General features: G+C 35.7%; 1 protein-coding gene across 5 annotated transcripts; it reads left to right on the forward strand.

Annotated features, from left to right (window-relative positions):
• Positions 1-246: 246 nt before the first annotated feature.
• LOC106138523 (serine/arginine repetitive matrix protein 2) lies at positions 247-21,948 on the forward strand. Of its 5 annotated transcripts, none has more exons than XM_013339704.2 (11): positions 247-335; positions 501-756; positions 4,877-4,984; positions 11,296-11,511; positions 11,785-11,844; positions 12,644-12,773; positions 15,611-15,663; positions 15,914-18,040; positions 18,399-18,488; positions 19,723-19,851; positions 21,743-21,948. In XM_013339704.2, exons 2-11 carry the CDS (start codon positions 518-520, stop codon positions 21,798-21,800), a joined length of 3,210 nt encoding a protein of 1,069 aa, XP_013195158.2. In that variant the 5' UTR covers positions 247-335; positions 501-517; the 3' UTR covers positions 21,801-21,948. The 5 variants fall into 5 exon arrangements, with proteins under 5 accessions (XP_013195158.2, XP_060800402.1, XP_013195150.2 ...); XM_060944419.1 differs by having other exon boundaries at positions 19,756-19,851; XM_013339696.2 differs by lacking the exon at positions 21,743-21,948 and adding an exon at positions 20,668-20,802.
• Positions 21,949-23,406: the final 1,458 nt, after the last annotated feature.

Genomic DNA, 23,406 nt, shown 5'->3' on the forward strand with positions numbered 1-23,406 from the left:
CGAGGTTAACTATCAATATAGTTCGGCAACTTTAGACAAGCCCACAGGACAAGACTTTCGTTTCGTGAACGAACAATTTACAATTTGACAGCTATCTGACCAATCAAATCAAAATATTTGTGCATAAGACAATAGATAAAACACAAGAAGGAAAACTTAAAAGGGGTACCTGCGCACTGCACCAAATCGATCGATTGATAAAATCTTTTGGGAGCGCTTCAGCTCTACACTAGTCGCCGGCCAAAAAAAAAAACAAAATCAGCCAAAAATCTAACCAAGATGGACGTGTAGATATTTGTCCAAGTAAAATAAAATCGACCTGCTGACTTCAAATGGTAAGAAATTGTGTTCACTCTCTTACGAAAAAATTAATTTCCATTCATAATAAAATTAAGAGAATCTTTTAAAAATGGCTTGATGTATGAAATGAATTATTTCATGCAACTTTACTACGCGTTTATCAAACTAGCTTGAAATTGACTTGTTTAAATTGTTTTCAGGTATAAATACCAACAAAATGTATAATGGCATCGGTTTGACGACGCCGCGTGGTTCTGGCACCAATGGATACGTTCAAAGAAATTGGGCTACAGTGAGAAAAACTAAAGACTCAGTAAACTATCGCACTGAAGAGGAAATTGCCAAATTAGATTCGGCATCCAACAAGCAGCCGAATCGTGAAATCTTGGATCATGAGAGGAAGCGGAAGATTGAAGTGAAATGTGCGGAATTAGAAGACAATCTTGAGGAAAAAGGGTAAGTAGCTACTTCCAGTATGTATGTACATCAGTTATCACAACCAAAACTATAAAGTCTTTACTGATGTAATCTTGTTCTGTAGTTCTCAGCACTTTAGAATAGGACTCCATATCTATCTAATGTATGTTGTCAAAGACGACCGAGGGAAAGGTTAGTAAACTTATTAGGTCTTCTTGTAGGTTAAGATGCTAACAAACTTATGAGACTTTAAAGACTTCTTGCAATCTTTACTGTCATTACTTTGTAGGGTCTGCAGATTTTTGGACTTTTCATTAACCACATTAATCCATATTATACTTCATTTATTACATTATTTTATGCAATACTATGACTTGACACAGTAATAGGCTATTTGACTGTTATAAAAATATACATTTCTTTTATGTCATCAGTCTTAATATTATTTTTTTGGAGCGATTTGTAATAACGCGAGATAAAAATATTGCATTATTTTAACAAAATCCGTCTCAGAAAATTTGGCTTTTTTATCCAGCTGTCACGTGACTAAAAACGAACGTGATTGGCTATTTCTATTATGACGTCAATTATCCATAAACAGACTGTGGATCGTACTGTTCCTTAGTGTTCACTATTATTTTTCAAGATTTTATAAGTGTTTGATCGCTCGGGATTACTCAGATAACATAGGTATTTAATAATGGAAACCAATTTTGCGAAAGCTGACAGTCGAAACCTACCAAAAGACTTTTGGTAGGTCCACTTTTGGCAAAAGTGGACCCAATAATGGTTGGTGTCTTCTTCAAAGACAATCCAGATTTCTATGCTGCCGAACTGAGGAATGTGAAAACATCAATGTAAGTATATCTTGGTAACCACTGATCTTAGATCATGATCTGAAACCACTTCTTGCGAATATTCAAATCCATCGGCATAGAAAAAAACGATTTCGTAGGAGATTTTATTGTTGTATTAGTGCATATAGGCACTGCACAACATTTATAGGAACTCATTTTAATAATTTTCACACATATGACGTGGCACAAGTTAAATAAAACAAGAGAAAATCAAAACTTTTCGAAACACCAACAAGCTTTGTATGATATTTACACGAAATTTACGTCACTGCATGCCATGGCCGCCATATTGCTAAAAGTCGCGTTTTGGCGGCATATTTGAATATTGCATTTTCTTTTTCGATTTTTTAATAAAATAGCTGTAATAAAGGCAGAAAAGTATTTTTGTAGGGCTCCTTATAAACAAATAAATAGCCTAAGATAGTTTTTAGAACTTTGTCAAATAGCCTATTTGAATTGTTTATATAGTAAAGAACTATTGTTGCTAATATCGTCATTGTTGATGCAAGACTAAAAATTGGTGGATAATTAATATTGACTTGTAAGCAAGTAGAAACACTTTGTTGATAATGTAATGATGTCTTTTTTTTCCTCTCTGTGACAATTGTATTCTTGGTGTTTCGGGTATAAAAACTTACATTATTTATAAAGTATCACAGTGGATGTAAATAAAAATGCGTTATATTGCTACTAGCTTTCGCCCCTGGCTCCACCTGCGTGAAAAGTGTGGGATATTTAATTTGTAAGTAGTAATACATATTAATTGCTTGTGTGTTGCCCGCAGAGTAGAATAGCATCACCCCATATCTTCCCATGGATATTGTTATATGCAATTGAGGGATTAAGCAGGAAGTGGGCAGCAGCACCTCCCACACTCATATTTTATTTATTTTAATTATAAATTTGGATGATGTGTCCTATCAGTCTTATTAAGACTGTTGGCTCTGTCTAACCCGCAAGGGATATAGACATGATTATATGTATGTAATTTGGATGACCAACAGCAAGTTTTACAATCAATAGCATATATTGGCATAGTACATAATTAATAGATACTGCAGTCATTAACCTGCCTGCCCAGTATGGTGACTATGTGTAAAACCTCCCCATTTCTGTGGAGGCCTTAGTCTATCAGTAGACTTTAATGGGCTGTTAAGGAAGTAGTTATATCGCTGACATTGTACAAGTGGATGAGTTGTCTTACAATCTTGTAATTAGTCATTGTATTAAATTACCTACTTTTTTCAAATGATACATTGGATTTTGGTGATCTTATATGCAGTTGGGGTCAGATACGTCAACCCTATGGGTTCTAATGTACCTACTTAAAAATTTTGGTGAAATGCCATGTTTAATTAATATTCTCTAAATGCAGGAAATAATAAGGCTATATGTTTTTAAGGCTTATAAACTTGGGCCTCTTCTGTTGGCGATTGGGCTAGCAATTTGTCACTATTTGAATCTCAATTCAATCATTAAGTCAAAAGGCTGAACATGGCCTATCAGTCTTTTCAAGACTGTTGGCTCTGTCTTCCTCACAAGGGATATAGACGCGAATATATGTATGTATGCTTTATGAAAATACGCTCACAGGAGTTGTTTCTCTCTAAAAGGACCCAGTCGGGTCAAACGTCGTCAAGAGAATGACGACCAATTGCCCGGTTACGACTGAAGAAGTAGAATAAATGCATCTTAAATTAAAACAGTTTTCGTGGTCTTTTATTACTCGTATTAGTTAATTTGATGCACATTAGGTATGTATCAAATGGTCGAAGGTATTAGTTATTTCGGTGGTAGGCTAATCGCCAACTAATAAACACATCGGCGTTGAATCCATCCATAGGTTTATCATTTTATAACATTTGAATACCTTGATCTGATACCTTTGAATTTTGAGTACCGATTGGACATAAGATTTTCAGTATTTTTTTATAGTAGGTATGAAAGATAGCTTCCTTACTAATTTGGTAGCCAAGAAAATCACAGCGTGTGCCACCAGATGCTTATATTCCTAATAAGTTGTAAAGGCAATCAAGGGAGAGGAGTCTTAAAAATATAGGATATTGCTTCAACCCGTCGTTATCTCTCAATTTCATGGGACAAGACGTGTGTGTGTATTACGATTACTACGCAGTATGTATAAAGCAGTCACTTCCCACGTCTGTCTCTGTGTATGTATTCATGTTTATATCTTTAAGTCTACACAGCGGATTTTGATGCAGTTTTTTTAATAGAGTGATTCAAGAGGAACGTTTATACATATATATATGCTACCCGTTTGAAGCCGGGGTGGGTCGCTAGTTCATAGCATGAGAGTTTTCAGCACTTCGGCATATTATCGCGCCACAACCCATTATTAATAACATTTCCACAATGTTGACTGGTAGAGTAGAGAATGCATTTAGCATCAAGTTCTCAATAAAGTTTTAAGTAAGATTCCAGTCAACCCTTGAAATATCATATATCATTGATATAGTGTCAACAAATCCAACGCTAAACGTTAAGCGACCATTGGACTTAGTCATTTCTGTGCCGGATTGCCAGAGTCCCTGTTCGATCCCAGGTTAGGTACATCGGAAAGGTCATACACATGAAGGTTGATACTTGTTTATGATATTTAATCTGGCACATATTAATAAATAAACTATTATATTGTGTAATATAAATCGCCCTAGTGAAATTGCAATATTATTGATTGAATTTGAAAATCGTAACTCAACGAGAGTTTATTATAAGGCACACAAAAACAACCTGTAGAATGTTTATCGCTATTTTATGTCCGTAGAGTCACGTGTCGATCGATTTAGTGCCAATAAAATACCCTTGTCTTTTTTCGTAATACAAAGACAACCCGAAGGGACTATTATGTGTGTTGGGCACCCTCGGTTAGGGGCAGTGGCCCTAACTGCGCCGGAGTCAAATCAATAATGCACCAGAGCGAGACTAGGGCTCACCCTACTCTCCCTAACATTTGCGTACGTACTACGAACCAACACCATTTCAGTTTACAGCGGCACGCTGAGAACGTCTTATCGCTGTTTTATTGTTTTCCAAAAGTAATTCTGCACGATTACAACGCCGCGTATCATGCATTGGTACGTTCAAAGCGGGACGGTGGAGTGTTTCATTCAACTGTTTTATTATTTTGACTCATTACAATTCACTTGTTCATACAGTACAGTCGACGGATCACGATGAGATAATAATACGCGTGACGGACGCGCGCAATTCCGAATTCAAAAAATCTAGATTTTTTTTTTTAATTTACGACTAATGAGTGTGTCTTTGGTGTGGTTGCGCAGGTTGCCCAAGGAGGAGATTGCGGCTCGCGTGGCCGCATTCAGGGCAAAACTCTCGGAGACAGGAGGCGTAGACAAGGACGTGCCCAGAGACGAATTCGGGAGGGTAGCGTAAGTATTTTATTCATGAATTTCCTTATCTTATTTTAAAATTCGAACTTGCTATGTCGTGCCAGTAGTAGTTACATATTTTCGTGATGCCTAACTATTTATTCGAACTCCGTGAGGGCCCTCGGCATAATATTTTGGTATATCACGAATTTGGAGCAGTAGTTATAAAATTGAACATTGTTTTCAAATTTTGTATAACTAGTTCCTATTTTTTAACACTTTACTGTTTTTTTATAGTAATGTTAATTTACAACATACCTTATACTTCAGTGAAGAACTAAGTGGAAAGTGAAAAGAAGTAAGGGTATATAAAAATATTGAAATAAAAATGTATTCAGCATGAGTTAGCTGTCGACAGGCGTACCGTGTATGAGTTTTAATATTACTTAAATTTTAATCCAGTTCATAATGTTATTTATATGTTTATTTTCCATACAATTAAAAAATACCCCGAACTGTTGGATAATGTACAATGCGCATGAGACACAGTTTGCTAAGTGGAAAAATAATTAATTGGCTTTTGTTCAAATATAAATATTTTTGTTTATAATTCAAGGGCCTCATGTATATTACAGCTATTTACGTCAAAATAAATAACTGCGCTTGCGCACTTGAATAAACAATTTTTTTCAATACATCATTAATATACGCTTCACGTCTTATTGGCATAATATAGAGTTTTTCGTGCGACGAAGGTAACCTTATTTTGTTTCTCGATAGTAAATTAAGAAACATGGTATATTAATTGTTCTAATTATGTGTATGTTACAAATAATTCATAATCGCTTATAATTTAAATCTTCTTCTATGATAATTCCTCATGACTTTAATTAATTAAATATAAAATTAATTAGTGCTTCATGTTTTGAATTTAAGTACCTAAACCCACCTAGGCTGAGTTGCTAAGTAACTAATTGTTAGTTAATTAATTCGCAATCTCTCGACAATTATCTACGGTTTTGAAAATAATTGCTTTGTGACGCGAAATTGCGTATAGATAAGCTTTCTTTACGGGATAAATATCACGAAAAGTGAAGGAAGGTGCAAAGAAAGACGCGATTACTAAACTGACCTACACCGCTCTCATAACGTTTCAAACTTAAATCCGCTATCTTGACTTTCAGAGAATTTTAATCCAATTTTTACTAGCTCTAGGTTCAAACAGAATATGTATTCCTATTCTAAAACCACACTTCCGATGACCTAATAATTATGAGTACTATTTATAAACAAATAACAATAGATAAATCATTATTTCCTCCGACTAGCCTCGATATTACGAGTATTTTTATACACCCTTTATTGCTGGTTTGTTAGCGATGAAAATACATAAAAATAACCAGTTGATTCTCGTCGTAGTTAAACTTCACTAATGGTATTTTAGGGATCCTCTGGCGATATTTTTTTTAGTTAATATTATGAATTCCAGTCAACCCATCAAGTTTGAAGAACTAAATATTCTTAAATTGAATAATTACGCTAAATTAAAAACGAGTATTTCATTTGACTTAATTCAGTGGTCCTCAATCATTCAGTAAAAAATTTAGATAAGTGCAAAAGTTATTTAGAAAATACCAAAATAGTGATTTTTCTCTTGTCTGAATTAAAAACTAAATCTTTAAGACGATATAAATTTGCAATCATAAGCACTTAATAATTGGCAATGGGAATTCGAGGCACTGAAAAATGCATTAAGAAATTCATAATTTGGCAATTCCTATCCAACGGAGATAGCAAGACAAAGAGGACTAAATATTTTCACATTGCATAATGTTGCACAGGTTAAAATTGCAAAATATCGGAAAGTATTTTTTATTCAAAGAAAGTCAACAAAAGAGCGAATAAGACAAAAAGAAGGCTGAATGAAGTAATGTAAATCAATCAATGTTTTCACATTGTCTAATTTTGCAAAGGTTAAACTTGCAAAATATTGGCAATTATGTTCCTATACATAGAAAGTCAACAATAGAGAGTACAAGACAAGAAATAGGCTAAAAGTCGTTATGTAAAGTGTGTCAAATGTTTTCACCTTATTTTACACAGGTCAAAATTGAAAAATATCGGAAAGTTTGTTTGTGGATGAACACATCCAAAGAAAGTTTACAAAAGCTTGTACACAAAGGGAGGCTAAAAGTAGTAGTGTAAAGTGTATCAAATGTTTTCACCGCTTACAAGTGGGGTGCGTATCGATCGCGTGACGTCGAGGAAGGGTGGCCCGTGTTGGGGAGGCAGGATTTGATACCCCACTACGCTGACTGTAGATTGTGTTACGTTAGAAAAAGGATTAACATACATATGGGACGGTTTTGATTTGCGTTTTTTTGACCTTTTAACATATTTTCCTAGTTTTTCCATTTGTCGAAGGCGGGTGTACCTAATATTTCCTATGTATGTAGGTAGATGTATTATAACTATGGTATGCCAAAATTTTGCAGAACTTTGGAGGCCTGTCTGGAATTTTGGACTATGATATAAACTTAAATAGTTTTGTCCTAAAGCGTTGTAGGACATCTTTGTCTTTTATATGTTAGGCTATAAAGAAAAGATAGTCCGGCTTAGCGCTGGTTAAAATATTTTTCCTTAGATTTCAGGTCAATCGCACAGTTCGATGTCTTATTATGTCACAGGTCGTTTTTTAACACGGTTTTAAGTCGTAAGAAAATTAGAAATGCTCGGAAATTTTGTTCATAAATATTGTACTTACATGTAGTAAAGTAGTTTGTGAGGTGAAATTATTAAACAACGACGCGGAAGTTATTTTAGAACGCTATTCAATTACTCAGTAAACGTGTCGTTGTTATAGAGCATTTGGCTAAAGAGAATGAGTCCCAAGAAACTGAACATTTGCTGATTGTATAATTCGGATGCGTATAATTCGACGATGTTATGGAAAGTGGAGTAGTTAACCAAGTTAGCTGAGTATTAATTGACAATGTGTTCATAATTGACTTAACTGTAGATCGGAGAATTGTTTTAATTTGATGAAGATTGGCAGGTTTCGGAAAAAATCGTCAGCTTCCGCGGTCTGCGACGGTCGTACTCGTACGTACGGGCACTACCTACCTTCAAAAGGTGTCGTCCTTTTTTATCTAAAATTTTCTATTTTCCGTAGTTCATTTGTTTCCCTTATTAGTTTTCCATTTAGATTCCAGACTAGAATTTCTTCGGGCTTCTGTTGTTTGTCGTTCTTCTGTCCTCCTCAATTTAAATGATTTTTCAGTCTAGCCAGAATGTCCCTGTTTTGTTATTTTCGTATTGTTGCGTTTCACCTTTATTCTAGTTCATTGGATATCTTCGTGACCTTTTCTCCGACATATTTTAATTATGCGAACTTTATACTCGCAAGACTGACCTCTTTATTTTGGAAGGTTTGACCTTTACAGCTTCCAATAAAACTACCTGTTCTCTGAGATAAACTTATTTAGAATTATTTGGTGCAATCAATGTGTGGCTCACATCGCATACTATTAGAACGGGTTGAATATCTAATATATCAAATATTTCCTCCTAGAACTACCGCACTTATTAATGTCCTATATTTATTACTAACTTCATTACGATCTGGTCACGTACTACATTGAATTCCCGTCTAGCTCTTATTAAAGTCTCTGCTTTCACGTAGTTGTTTTTTCTTATAGGGATAATTCCATTTGTGACCTTAGCTTTTAGCTCCGGACCGAAAGCATATCCATATTGTAAAAAGATTTAGTAATATTTCATAAGAATTGTTCATTGGTAAATTCCTTCCTTTTTTCTTTTTTTAAAGGCTTATATCTTGAGAAAACACATAATACATTATGTCTGAATCTGAAAAAAGACTATTTATACAAACATTTTACATGGATTTAGTACAAAGTATGGTATGATAAACGTTGCTTGATATACATATGTAGGTGCAACAATGAAAGGAAAGAACAACAAAATGTGACACAAGCCTGTAGCAGATGTTACAAAGAGGTTCTGAAATGATCTTAAATCTACGACCATTATCATTAGGGCAGCGATTTCTTATAATGTTATTATAAGCTCAGAAAAACTAAGTATTCGGTAATATCACACGTCCAGAGGGACAAAGAAATAATGTAAAGTAAAAGGCAAAGACAGATCAGATAAGCAACATTCAATCACATTGAACCACAATGTGATAAGACTTGTGTCTCAATTTTTAAATGTATTGTTTGTGTGTGCAAAGATATAACTAAACTACCTTTTGATGGTAATTTTTATGAAAATTTATTATCCATACCAATAGGCTTATGATATGACCCACAAGCTTCTAATATAAATTTCCACTATAATTTCCGCCCCAACATCACTAATAAACATTTTCTCGCTGACCTAATCACGCGATCTCCGGTATCGTGTTAGCGGGACAGGTAATGCGTGCTAATTAACACGCCAGTTTCGTGCCAAAAACCACCGCGCCCAGGCCGTGTTTGTGATTTGTCACCATTGAATGTTTATTGCTAGAATCGATATTGCAATAATATAATTGCAAACTGGCAAAAAAGAAGGCGCGTAAAAAAGTTAGATTTTTTTTTTGTTTAAATAGATTTTATTGACCTACTCAAAGCTTAATGTTAAACTTGTTAGAAGTTGTTCAAACCGACAAATAAGTATAAAATATAAATTACAGCGTAGAAAGTGTTATGATATTTAATCTCACTTGGCTGCAGTATTGAGTTTGTTGGTTATTGTAAACTCGTAAAATATTAAATGTAGTTTTTGGCGTACTATCCTCAAATTAACTCTGTGTACCTGATTGCACCTAAAGATAGTGGAAAGTGTTTCTGGCACGCTCATTTCTGTTATGATTTTGCTCTCTTTGCCAGACTAAATAGACGTGTGGACGTTGATCAATTGAGCTGGGCAGGTGGGGCTTGTAAAGCGGATTGGCGTGATAACAGAATTATACCGCAGCAACATCATTTATTGTTTTAATTCTGGCACAGGCAATATTTAAATTAATATAATGTCATCGTCTAGATTAACAATTAATCTATTTCAGATCTATAAAACTTTTAAATTTACTTTGTAAATTGGTGACGTCATAAAAGACGCCACTTGAGTTAAACAAATCAATAAAGCCCTAATGAGCCAAAGGGCATTGTTACGGTAGAAAATTTAAAAGCGCCTAGCGTAGTTCCCCGACGTCATTTGAGCACAAAGAGCGAGGGTAAGTAGCCCCTTTGTGAGGCGTCGCGAATTTCCGATGTTTGCGCAGCCTGCGCGCGACGCCGGCTTTCCTGTTGCCGCTCCGGCAGAAGCGCCGCCGGCCCGACGCCGGCCGCTCTCACATGTAGGCCTCACGCCCAATCCAAGTCTTCCAGCGGTCATGCCGCCATAACTTAGCTTTATTCTAGTTTACGTAACCAAGTCTTCCATTAGCATAAGTAGGTTAAGATGAATAGAGGTAGGGCGTCGCGTCGCGATCAGAACAACAGAGTAGTGTTCGAACGGCTCTGGCGAGGTACATTCCAAGCGGTGCTCGCGGGCCCGCAGCGCAGACCCCGCGCTTCCTCCCACGACCCCAATCCCGAGTCGAGTCTGGTGCCCGTCACCATGCCCCAACAAGGCCCCTCCACAGTGGCCGACAGCCTCGAACCTGCCATCAGAACTATCCTCGAAGGCCTCCGAAACTCATGCTGTTGCCGATGCAACTGCTCGCAACCGGAACGAAATTTTAACGACAATTTGCAGGTCTGTCTCTCCAACGACGAAGAGAGGAAGTCCATGCGTTCCGTCATAAGGTGTGCACCCAGTTTTATCGATTTCTTAGTTATCGCTCGCCGTCCGAGATCGTTACGAGTACCGACCACGTATCAAATGTTTAATTAAAAGTTACAAGCGCACATGAACTGTGTTAATTGGATTATAAACGATTTCATAGTCGGTCAAAACTACCTACCTTCCTATATAAGCGTTACATTAATGTTCCAAGATGTTTTCTCATAGATATTAGTGATTCTAAATTATTTTACTTTCCCTATTTTAGCGCACTTAGGTGCTATTCAGGTAAATATGTGTTAAAATATGACTCTGTTGCTTGCTGACAGAAATTTTCACCTTGTCCTATATTTGTCACACTAAGAACATTTATCTGACACTTTCGTTTTCTTAGAATAAACATCATCAGCATTTAAAAATAAAGAAGTGTGACGCGCCTACTATTCGAAGTACACTGCGTAGTATAGTATAGAAACAAGCACACATATTATACATACCTTGGCCGCGCCGCGTAGTGGTGTGTGTGTGAGTTTGACATCTGTCAAAAAAATCCGCCATATTGAAATTAACGTTTCGTTCCGCAGTGTACGGGAGACGCACGCGATCGCCGAGGCGCAGCAAGAGAAAAACGCGCGTCTTCGGGACGCATTTGGGATTTCGCCGAGGTTTGTGGAGGGGACAAGCCTGGACCCCGAGAGGAGGGCCAGGGAGCACGCGCAGCGGTACCCGCTTGTCAGGACGCCGAGCAATGAGAGGGAGGAACGGGACGCGCACGTCTCTAAGAAGAAAAAGAAAAGAAGGTGAGTTCAAATATATAGAGGTACATAACATCGTTATCCTTTGCGGGTTTGCTTCGGCCAACAGTCTCGTAAAGAGGTAAAGTTCAGGTTCAATTGAACGGCATTGAGATTTTGAAAATGACAGGAATTCCAAGTATATTACCCCTTTCCCTCGATTGAATTTTCAAAAGCATTAAGTTAAAATTTAATAACTATTTTCTTTAGACTTGTGACTACACCAAATCGTTCTGATAAAGTGGGAATCTAACTACATTTTTTTAATGTTTTTCACAGTACCTCGCCAGACGCCAAAAAGCTGAAGAAGAAAAAGTCGAAGAAAAATAAAAAAGAAAAGTAAGTAGTACTCCATGTTACCTCTACTTTTGTTTTTCCAAGTGCAATTAATTTATAAATTACATACATACGAACGTATTTCATAGACTTATTTAAATTCAGACAGGTGCTTCAATTGTCAAAAAGGCAAGTATGATAATATATATTTTTTATTTTGATGTTTACCAGAATATTACATTATATTTAAGAGCTGATAAACAAAAATGCAATAGTAATTTTTTGGTAATTTACTTTTTCCTTTAGTATTTGTCCTTACATATTTATTGGTAATTTCAGCGAAAGAAAAATGATATTGGACTACATTTGTAGGTATGGTATGCTGTAAGATATTCTGAAATCTTTCCAATTTAAACTTACACATTAGCTAGTGGGCAGTAATGTTTAAAAGATCTATAAGCATACAAAAATATGTGAAATGGTTTTAAATCCTTCTTGATTTGTTTTCAATACAGATGGTATATTAGTTCTCTCAAGTTTCTTTCGGAATATAATTCAATTTAAATTCCTACTAGATTTCTTAACAAAATGATGTTATACTAAAAATTATATATTTGAAATGTTTTTTAATCCTTTTTGATTTTTCTTTTATACAGATAATTTCCACAGGTTTATTTTTTGGATCCTTATCCATTAAACTTAATTCCTTTTTAGGTAACTCACATACCTACTATATACTAACAATTTATGTTAACCATGTCCAATACATTATTTTTCGTTTTGTTTATTGATTTATTCGGGGGCTCTTAAAACAGTTCTTTTCTATTTCTACTTTTTTTTTAATAAAAATAACTTGTCGCAGGTTAGAGTCGAGCAAGAAAAAAAAGAAACGCTCGAAGTCACCCGACACGGAAAGCTCATCGGATTCCGACGCCGCACAGGACAGCGACTCAGCAAGCTCCGAGGATGAACGACAGAAAAAGAAGAAAAAGGTAATTTTCACGCCAGTTCTAAACGTTCCAAACTCTATGTTAACATGCAAACTAGCTTCAGAATATTTAGAGTAGGAACTGTACGGTTCAAAGATTATTTTTTGGTCACATTTATTTGATTTTCATTATAAACAGCTTTGAATAATTTGTTATCTGTTCTATATCATCAAATTTTGTTTCGTTACAGTCCTGATTTGTTTTATTGAGTCTTTATTTTAGATCAAAATGTAATCTTTGAATTATTTCGAGAGGGTTATTGGGATGATTGTTGTGATACATTACGTATTACAAGTAGATTGGGGATAATTTTGTCATGCCTACACTATACTTTTCACTATCCTTGATCCCCTTATTCCTGAAGTGTGGTGGGTGGGGTAACTTGTAGTACATTGCTTTCTTTTGTTTCTATATCCAATATCGCCCCACTTTAGTAGTATAGCTATAGCAAGGTCCTTAGTTAGTTTTAAGGCGGCTTTGTTGTGTAAGAGGCATTAAAATTAACCCAACAATATTTGAAAAAAAGTTCAATTGTAATGTATGTAAGTAAATATTTTGTTGTTATAAAACAAAAAGAAAAACAAAGATACAAAAAAACAGTACAAAGGTTGGCGTGTCCTAAAGTGAGATCTCTTCTAGCCTTCTCTTTCTGAATTTTGAAAGGGTTGGCTAGAAGAGATCTCACTTTAGGATAAACTGTTCAAGAAGTAAAAACTCAGATGCCAATAAAATTTTCAGAGTTAATTCTAATTTAAAAAAGGAAAATTAATTTTATGATAAAATAAAATCAGTTGTCCAGAGTTCTTTTTCGAAGGAATCATGTACTCCTAATACCAGTCTTCTTTCACAATTAAGTCGCTATTTAGGGCATAAACTAAACGTTCTTGCTATAGACCTATATAGCTGCCTCAAAGTTTGTTTTGCTATTCATAACTACATGAATTATTCAAGCTTCACATTCTATAGCTAATGTCCCCACACCACAAAAAAACAGCTTGCCACACGGGGCCAAAAATTATTATATAATTTTTAATGTGGTTCTCTTGTCTTCTTACTTCATTTTTTTTATTTTTTTATTTCTGTAAATACAAGAAATAGCCAGTAAAAATTATCTGTTTAACTGTGCATCATTTCATAGGATAGCCATCTTTATCTGAAGAAATAACGTATACTGTAAGTATATCACAAAGCAATAACACTCTGTAACACAAATGTTAGGTGATATAACTAAGTAAAGTGCGCCGTGATGCATTTTGAAGTAACTAACACGATGCGATGTGGGAGGTTGTGACGCGTGTACTGACTTGCATGGTTGTGCTAATTTCAAAACGGATGGTGGTTTAATTTAGGAATATCGCGATGTTGGTGTGTTGTACAAAAACCTGGTGATTCCGTTTGTGCGTTTTATCTCAATCTAGGAGGTCGCGACCTGGTGTCTTGTATGACGGGCTGTTTAAGCCTATTTCAAGCGCTGGTCTTCACAAAATTCGTTTTATTATAAGTGCCTTGTAGTAAGGATATGAAATTGTATGCAAGCAGTTGTAGTTTTGTGAAGTAATAAATAAATTGTGACGTGGGAGCAGAATCTTATTACTGCAAGCAAATGTTTTTGTTCGCAAAAACAACATGGTATTCTACTTTCAGATGTTCTGAACTTCCAGGCAAAACCTTTTTCGCATAACGCACAGTTAGTATACCCCATTAACACATTGCAATTTCGCCATTGCACGTTGCGAAAGAGCACCCCCTATCCCAGTGGAGGGGATAAATTTCCAATAGTATTGCCAACAATAGTGATGTGCTTGCAACGTAAGTCAATATTCGTAATTTCCTTAATATTTATACTTTGTACAATCATTTATTTTTGACAGCTTTTTTTTTTGTCTAAAATCTTTTACGTTTAATTCAGAAAAAATATTATGCTTTTTAGCAAAACACTATTCACTGACAGGTAATGTTAAGATTTAATTGATAGCGAAGCCTAATAATATATTGTTATATATTTAGTCATTCATTGTTGATTGAATGAATGAAATAACTTTTGTTGTTTATTTTTGTATTATAGTCATATTGACTATACTGCTCTCGCGTTACTATATCAATTATTTTACAGAACATCTTATCTCGATTAAAATATATACACTCGAACGAATTCACCTAGTTTTTGTATCGCACATCTAATGTTAATATCCAGAACTGATGAAATGTAACTAATCCATAACATTCTCCCTCTCTCATATACCCAAAACTAATTAAGGATGCACAACATGTTTAAACGGTTTATACCACCATGTTAAATAAGGTACGTCAACCACAGTTAATTAATTTGATTTTTGTGTATTAAATATTATATATTATTATGTTGGATATATCGATATTGTTATGTGTAACTAATATAGTACTAAGTGACACACTGGTGCCAAGATTTTATTTTTCTTTTTTTGGTATGTATTCATATGTATATATAATGTTTTTAATGAGAATGTTATGGATAATATGTAATAACATTCTGATAAAGTTTTAACACTCAATACTCTGAACCATTTATTTTATACTTGCTTCCATTAATAGCTTTTTTAATATTTGTTTATTTGACGAAAATAAAGCCTTATTTTAATGGTTATTTATTAGCGTGCATGTGTAAGTTTTTTTTTTTTTTATATTCTTCGCCCTTTCGCAGATGGATTTAATATCATCAAAAGGCCAAGAAGAGTTTTGCGTATATTAGTGGAACATATTTTGTTGCCTTTACCACTTAGTATTCTTATATTGGCACTGGTGTTTTATGTTGGACCTTATGAAATTTCATATTTATGTTGTTTTGTTGTAATTTCAAACAGAAAAAGTCGAGTAGCAGACGTCGCGGCAGCAGTGGTGCGTCAAGTAGAGAAAGGTAAATATTTAATCACACTTAAAAATTAGAAATAATATATATTATGCCCATTTCTACGAATCACACTATTATGTATTCTTTGCTGTTAACTTATAAGCTCAGTGAGTCTCTATAAAAACATTGACTTTTGATATTTTTCTGTAAACTTTGTGGTCACCGATCCGCCTTTGAATTTTGAGTTGATTTATGTTGAAATGCTTTAATATTTATCTTAATTTCATAGTCTGAACTTAAATTTCTGATATTCTAGCTCGCCTGTAAAAGTTGTGAAAGAGAAGACACGAGATCGCAGAAGCGATAGTAGGGAAAACGATGCCCACTCCAAAAGAAATGACAGAGAACGCGATACCAAAAAGTATAACAGAAGGGAAGATGAATCTAGTAGAAACTCCCGTTACAACGAGACGAGTAGAAGGCGCGAGGAACGCAGTCGGTCAAGAGACGAGAGGGAACGTGATCCGTCACCGGAGTATAAGCAGAGGTCGTACGTCTCCAGAGTGGAGAACAAGAAGAGAGAACCTTCTAGAGACTCCGGGAAATCCAAGCCTGTAAAACGCTCCAAGAGAAATTCTTCACCGGAATCTGACGTAGAGCCCCCACCTAAACGCAAGAACGATAAAAGAGACAAACGTTACAGAGATCCCAGTTCATCCCCTCCTCCAGAAAAGAAACGACGTAGGAGCCCCTCCGCTGAATATAGAAAGAGGGACGAATATAATAGAAAAGAAGAGAGGAACAGTAGAAGTCGAAGAGAAAGTCCATCTCGTGATGACAGAAGAGTTAATAAAAGAAGCGAGTCTCCAGAAAACAGGAGAAGACAAGATGATTCATACAATAGGAAAGGGCATGAAGAATACAATAGAAAAGATAGGGGAGATAGGTATGAAAGACAAAAGAGTCACGATCGTTACGAAGAGGAAACTTCTAAACGTAAGGAGAAAGAGAGTTATGAAGAACCTTCAAGAAGGAGAAAGAATAGAAGTCCTTCCAGGGATAAGCGGGATACTTCGTCAGATTACAAGGAAAAGTCGCCCGTCAATAAATCGCATAGGAACAGAGAATCTCGACGTGACACAGAAAAAAGTTATAAAAATTCGCGACCAGAACGAAAGTCCTCTTCTTCAGAATCTGAAACCGATCCGCCTCGAAAGTATAAAGAAAAAGAACCAAAGATTCAACCTCGTTATTACAAAGAGAAAAGCATGTCTCCGCGAGAAAAAAGGAGACGCAGTGCTTCCTCGGAGTATAGAAGGAAAGATTCTCCGCCGCCAAAAAGTCAATCGGATAAACCCAAGTCAAAAGTCGTAGAGAAAAAGCGGGAGCGAAGTAATTCTAGGAAAAGATCACCGTCACCTGAAAGGTCGAAGCGTAGGCAATCGCCTAGTCCTAAACGTAGGAAGTCCCCGAGCAGATCAGTTTCTAGATCTCCCGAGCGAAAGAGAAAAGATAAAAGAAGGAGCGTCTCGCCGAATAATAAAATCAAAAGATCATCTGAACGAAAAGCGCCTTCGCCTCGACCAGAAACTAAGAATAGAGAAGAAAAAGATCGGAAATCTGTCCGACGCGAAAACCACAGAGAACAATCTAGATCGGGTTCAGCGCGTCGGAGTTCCTCCAGTCTGAGCTATTCCCCGGCGAGACGTAGCCCCGAAAGATATCGCGACATCTTGGACAAGTTACCAGAGAAGGATAAGAGGAAATACATTAAATCACCATCGGATTTGAAAAAGAAGAAAGAGAAAGCTAATTATAAGCCTAAGTTGTCTTGCATGCGGAGTTCTTCGAGCGAAATGGATGCTTCCGAAGGTGAATTGATGACTTTGGATGAGAGGGCCCGGCAGGATGAACTGAGCGGTTGGAATAGGGAGTTGAACAGGTTGAAGAGGAAAGTGGCACAGATGGCGCGAGCGTCTATGGAGCGGAAGAGGGAGGAAGAAACTAACGGGCCTTCCACATCGCAAGCTGATCGCGAACCAGCCACTAAAGTGTTGTTGAGTCCTAACGTTAGGAAATCTAAGTCAAAATCACCGAAGATTGATAAAGAGAAGAGTCCGTTGAGTGTGAAGAAGGATAAAGATAAATCGCCTCGCAACGAGAAAGAAAGGTCACCTCGCAAGGAGAAAGAAAGGTCGCCTTGCAAGGAGAAAGAAAGGTCGCCTTGCAAAGAGAAGTCGCCTCGCAAAGAAAGGTCACCTCGCAAGGAAAGGTCACCCCGTAAAGAGAGTTCACCGGCGAAGAGAGATCGTGGTAGGAGTTGGTCGTCCTCGAGGTCGCGGTCAGTGTCAAGGTCGCGCGGGAAGTCCTCGCGGTCAAGATCCGGGTCGAGGTCAAGGTCGAGGTCGTCGAGGTCAAGGTCAAGATCTTATTCGTCTTCGAGGTAAGTTGTATTATCATGTTTTAACACAACACTACATTTAATAAAGTCCCTATTTTATCTGTCTGTACGCGCGCTTTTTGCGGGAAGTCAAACCACGTTATTTAGTCACGTTTAATGTTTTTTGTCTATTATTATGATGGTAGTGGGTTTAAAGACATAGATAAGTGTTTTAGTGCAAGATTGAGTGGCGTTTTAATCCAAAATGTTTCAAAGTCAAGCATAAATTGACCCATTAAGGTCTCATCATTTATCTACATGAATCAATAGTTCTAAAGTAGATGTAACAAAATTTACAAAGCCCTTCACAAAACTTTTATCCATGGCCGTAAAAATAATTAAAAAATAATAAATTTTCCAGGCGTTCGCGGTCGTCTCGCTCTAGCTCGTACAGCAGCCGCAGTTCGTCTCGCTCGTCGCGCAGCTCCTCACGGTCTACTCGCTCGTCAAGGTAAACATACATAACATACATACATGTGTAGAGGTTATTATACCTCCAATAGGAAGATTGAACAAGAATGCAGATTGTTATCTAAAACACTGATTGCGTATTAAAACCTACTTACGTATTTTTTTTAAATTTAAACAAAGAGATATTATCGTTAAAAATAATAGTCTTTTGTAATAGTGAAAAGTAAACCGTTGACAATAGAAGTATTTCAAACCTGCATATGGGAAAAAGCTTGTAGGTGATACAATATTGATTTTTTTTTTTAAATTTCGTTTTATTATTGTATTACCTACTCTTGAATGAAACCTTTTGGGGTTAACGTTAAGGGTAGATATACTTGCGGAGGAAACTTTTGTACAAATTTAAACTGGAAGATTTACCTCCAAATATTGCTTTATTTAATAAACATATGAAAAAAGTGGTCCCAATCTCGAGTACTTTACTAGAATTCTATTTAGGAGTTTACATAAATTTCAACAATTTCAATACTATAAACGTATGCTCTAACAAACTGTCATTATCTATCTTAAATGATTAATGTCACAAATGCAACAATTTATGTGAACTTATAATAGGTATCGCTTGAGGTGTCGCTCCATAGTGCGAAAATACCTTTAGAATATACAGACTATGGCTGTATCGGCTCTAAGAGAACGAAATGTCTATGATTCCGATAACAGTATAGGCCCACGCAACACATCAATTATTAACACGTTGCAATTCTTTTTCGGAATTTGAAAAAATTGCGATAGGCCTCGCAACACATCAATTATTAACACGTTGCAATTCTTTTTCGGAATTTGAAAAAATTGCGATAGGCCTCGCAACACATCAATTATTAACACGTTGCAACTCTTTTTCGGAATTTGAAAAAATTGCGATAGGCCTCGCAACACATCAATTATTAACACGTTGCAATTCTTTTTCGGAATTTGAAAAAATCGCGATAGGCCTCGCAACACATCAATTATTAACACGTTGCAATTCTTTTTCGGAATTTGAAAAAATCGCGATAGGCCTCGCAACACATCAATTATTAACACGTTGCAATTCTTTTTCGGAATTTGAAAAAATTGCGATAGGCCTCGCAACACATCAATTATTAACACGTTGCAATTCTTTTTCGGAATTTGAAAAAATCGCGATAGGCCTCGCAACACACCAATTATTAACACGTTGCAATTCTTTTTCGGAATTTGAAAAAATTGCGATGCATGCTACATGTAAACGGTAGAACAATGACGGGCGTGTACGCGGATTACCGTAGATCGTCGGCGTCGAGGCCGAGGTCGCGCTCGCGCTCGCTGTCCATCCCGCGGCGCGCCGGCTCGCCCAGCTTCCTGGACCGGCGCCGCATCACGAGGTATATCGCGGCGACGTTGCGATTGCTCCGTTGCGTTTCGTGAAGGGTCGCCTTTTGTTTATTCGGCTTTCGTTTAGCTCGTGTCAGTTTTGGGCGAGATTAATGTTGGGGGGAAAATTGGGGTTTATTATCTCTTTAACAGGGTGGATTAGCATCCAGAGTATACTTTTATAAAAAATAAATTGTAGGTATGTATTTCGATCACTATTGTGATTCAAAGTGTGACTCGGAAAGAAATAAATTAATGCGGTACTGACATGGTACTGAATATTGGAGCATTAATTCATATAGGCTTTGGGAAATGAAAAGCAATGTTTTCTACCGTGGCCCTTTACGAAATCGCGATGATTGATGTACAAAGTGACCAAGCGCAACCAACCTAGCGATACGTGTGTTAGTTGTTGTTTTTCGTGTGATGCTTCTTCTCACATTGATTTTATTATGTAGAGCTTTTCATTTTATTTTGCGTAAATGCCTCGATACGGTGAAGACAATATAAGACACAGTAAAACATATTTATGTTTTTGAAAATTAAACATTTCTATGATTTTTTTTGAAAAAAAGTTGTGATAAGTCATGCATTTCATAAAACTGAATAATTTTTAAACCACAAATATATTCTGAGTTAATCAGTTAGTGTAGCTACGTTTGTTTTATTGTATTTCTTAAAAATCTTTAGTTTTGTGGAACAAAGAATTCATTTACGACGCACATATCTAATCTAATGTCAATCAAAAAGTTTATTGTCTCACCGGGCCGTGGCATATTTTTTTTTTAATTTTTCCCCATTGTATGTATGTAATTTTTCTTTTATAGAAAAAAGTCACGAAAGCATAGCACGAGCTCGAGCTCTGGAGACACGAGTAGTTCGGACTAGTGTGCAGTGGTGTGCTAGTGCATTAAATATAAGTCTTAAGTTATATGTATTCCATCTATTCTCCTATAATATACCATCCCACACATAATATGTACAATATTAGAGATTGACAGATGGCACAAGTGTAAAGAAAATAAAAGTGGACAGACTAACCGTGTGGAATTATTGCCAAAATAATAAAATAGTTGTTCATCTGCACATTTATACCAATCGTTGCCAATCTCTAAACGTATATCGTCTTTGTATTCACGAATCAGGCCAACCATTTTATTTATCTTTTAAAATTGTTACGTTCGACAATGTCGATTTTGTTTTTTTTTTTTAATGTAAATGATAGGCTGTTGAAGTAAGCTTATCAAATAGTTATTAATTGCCTTGTGAGTTAAAAGACGGAAAATGCGAGGCGCTAGTTGAAGTTTCAATAGATTACTTAGGTCGGTATATACTAAATTTTAACTTGTCTTTCTCATTAATTTTATGCCGCTGACCGCCACATTAAAATTTTTTCTTTGCTTGTTCCTGCAATAAAAATAATTATAGCACATTGTTTTTCATGTTGTTGAGACATTAACTAGTGCTTTTAATTTAACAATATATCGCTAATTATCTCATAGTTGTCATTTACGTGGGCTTGAAGATTGACCACACTGTAAAATATAAATACTCTGCCATTGGCTGTGAAGTTGTCATTCGGTCGATCTATTAATTCGTTTGAGAGTGTATTTTGTGCTAACATGGGTGTGCAATTTCTTAACTTACCTTTAAGGGGTTAACTCAGTCTATTTTTAACTAACAAGAATTAGTCATAAGTTATTTAGGTACGTTGTAAAGACATTTTATAGTCCCAAAATATGTTACGTTTTATGCAGTGGTCGTAAAACTTGTGTATTTCTATAGTATTTGACAAATTAAAATTTCACGTAATCAGTATTACACATTGAGGTGATGATTCAAACACCAACCTTAAAAAAATAAATTGTGATCTAATATTAATTTGATATTTTTCTTCCGTAGCGCACCCATTATAGATCTAACGTATCCGCAAAATAGATTCAAGTATAGAAGAAGATAAGTGATTGTAACCAGTGCGTATGTGCTATGAGATAATGTTGGAAGCCAGATGTAGAAATTGTGCTATTTATATGGACAATAAGTGTGTTTCAGTTGCAATTACATATTATATTCAATTTGTTTTATCATATTAAATTTTTATTTGTGAATTTTGTTGTTTTTTTTTTATTTTAATATTTTGATTTTGCTGCATGGTAGCGCGCCAGTTTTGAATCGAGTCCGTTTCTGTAATATTTTGCTTTCGTAAAACAAGGTGAGTTTTTAAAGATTTATGCTTGTTTGAGTATCGTTTTCACTGTTTTAAACTTCATTAAAATTAAAAGAAAATCCAATAATATAAAGTTCTTAACGTTTAACATTTCACGCATGCAATGCAAAATCGCGCATGACGCCCGTCTAACCATCTAACCTACTAATAACAGCGCGCGCAAACGCCCGATCCCGTACCGGAGGCCTACACCCTCGACGCCCTCTAGCGGCAGCTACTACAGCAGCAGGTCTTCGCAGCGCAGCTGGTCCAGGTCCCCACCACCACGAGCCGATAAGGAAAAAGAGGATTAGAAGGAACTTACACATATATTGCCAGTGAGACAGACCTATATAACATCACTGATCATTGTGCTTGAAAGTAGTCTCACGTTTACATAAGGTACAAAAGCGATGCGACGATTATATACCATGAGTTTTTCAGATATATAGTCCTATTCAGAAAATAAATTATATAAAGTTTCACATTTAAGGGACTTCATATGATGGGCTTTTGAAGAAAATATTTATTGAATAGCTTAAATTTTTATTTCATTTGAAGGTAAAGTGTTTTTCGCACTTGGGATTAATCAAACATCTCTTTGAAACAACGTCTGCTCTTATTATGATCTCATGGTTCCCTTACGGTATGCTAGGACCACAAAATTCACTTTTGTATGTCCATTATCAAACGTGAAACAAGTAGAAAAAATAAGACAAAGTACGGTACGTAGTATTGGATGTATCACCACGTAAACTTTAACATCTGTTTTTCGATATATTCTATACTAAACTTGCTATAATTGGTCATTATAACAAAAAAGAACAACGGTTTGATTGAATCGATAGATTTGAATAATTATTATGGTTGGCTTTTATCTAAATCACGTGTACAAATTATTATCTACAATGTTTTGACAAATAGATAATTGCACATGATTACTTAATGAAAATATTTTAACTCGACAAGTAAGTAATCTTATGAAAAATGTTTTATATTGGATATGAATCTCAATCTCAACGATAAAAAAATGTGATGCCAAATTGTGTGGTAAAAAATATAGATCACAATACGAGAGCCAGTATAGGGCTTCGAGATAATAATTACAAAACGTTAACGACTGACAGAAAGTTAAAGAGTGATGTTAAAAGACGATAATCTTAGAACTGTTAGACCAAAATTTATTTTGTGTGTACTTATAAACCTGATATTATCAGACGTAGGATCTAGTCGAGTAAGCTTATCTTTATCTAGTCAAAATATACATGATTTTACCATCATTCCAAGTCAAGTTCAAAGATCTCTTTATTTATTTTTGTTGTTTTTATTTTGAATGGTTGATAATTTTATTTTATTTTTA

Source organism: Amyelois transitella, chromosome 5, assembly GCF_032362555.1.
Source record: "Amyelois transitella isolate CPQ chromosome 5, ilAmyTran1.1, whole genome shotgun sequence".
In the NCBI taxonomy this organism is placed as follows: domain Eukaryota; kingdom Metazoa; phylum Arthropoda; class Insecta; order Lepidoptera; family Pyralidae; genus Amyelois; species Amyelois transitella.

What these genes read in the sequence shown, in the direction of transcription:
- LOC106138523 (XM_013339696.2), top strand. Translation starts at nt 518, where the DNA reads ATGTATAATGGCATCGGTTTGACGACGCCGCGTGGTTCTGGCACCAAT. An exon ending in GACAATCTTGAGGAAAAAGG is followed by an intron (nt 757 to 4,876) that starts GTAAGTAGCTAC and finishes GTGGTTGCGCAG; the next exon opens with GTTGCCCAAGGAGGAGATTG. An exon ending in GACAGAAAAAGAAGAAAAAG is followed by an intron (nt 12,774 to 15,610) that starts GTAATTTTCACG and finishes AATTTCAAACAG; the next exon opens with AAAAAGTCGAGTAGCAGACG.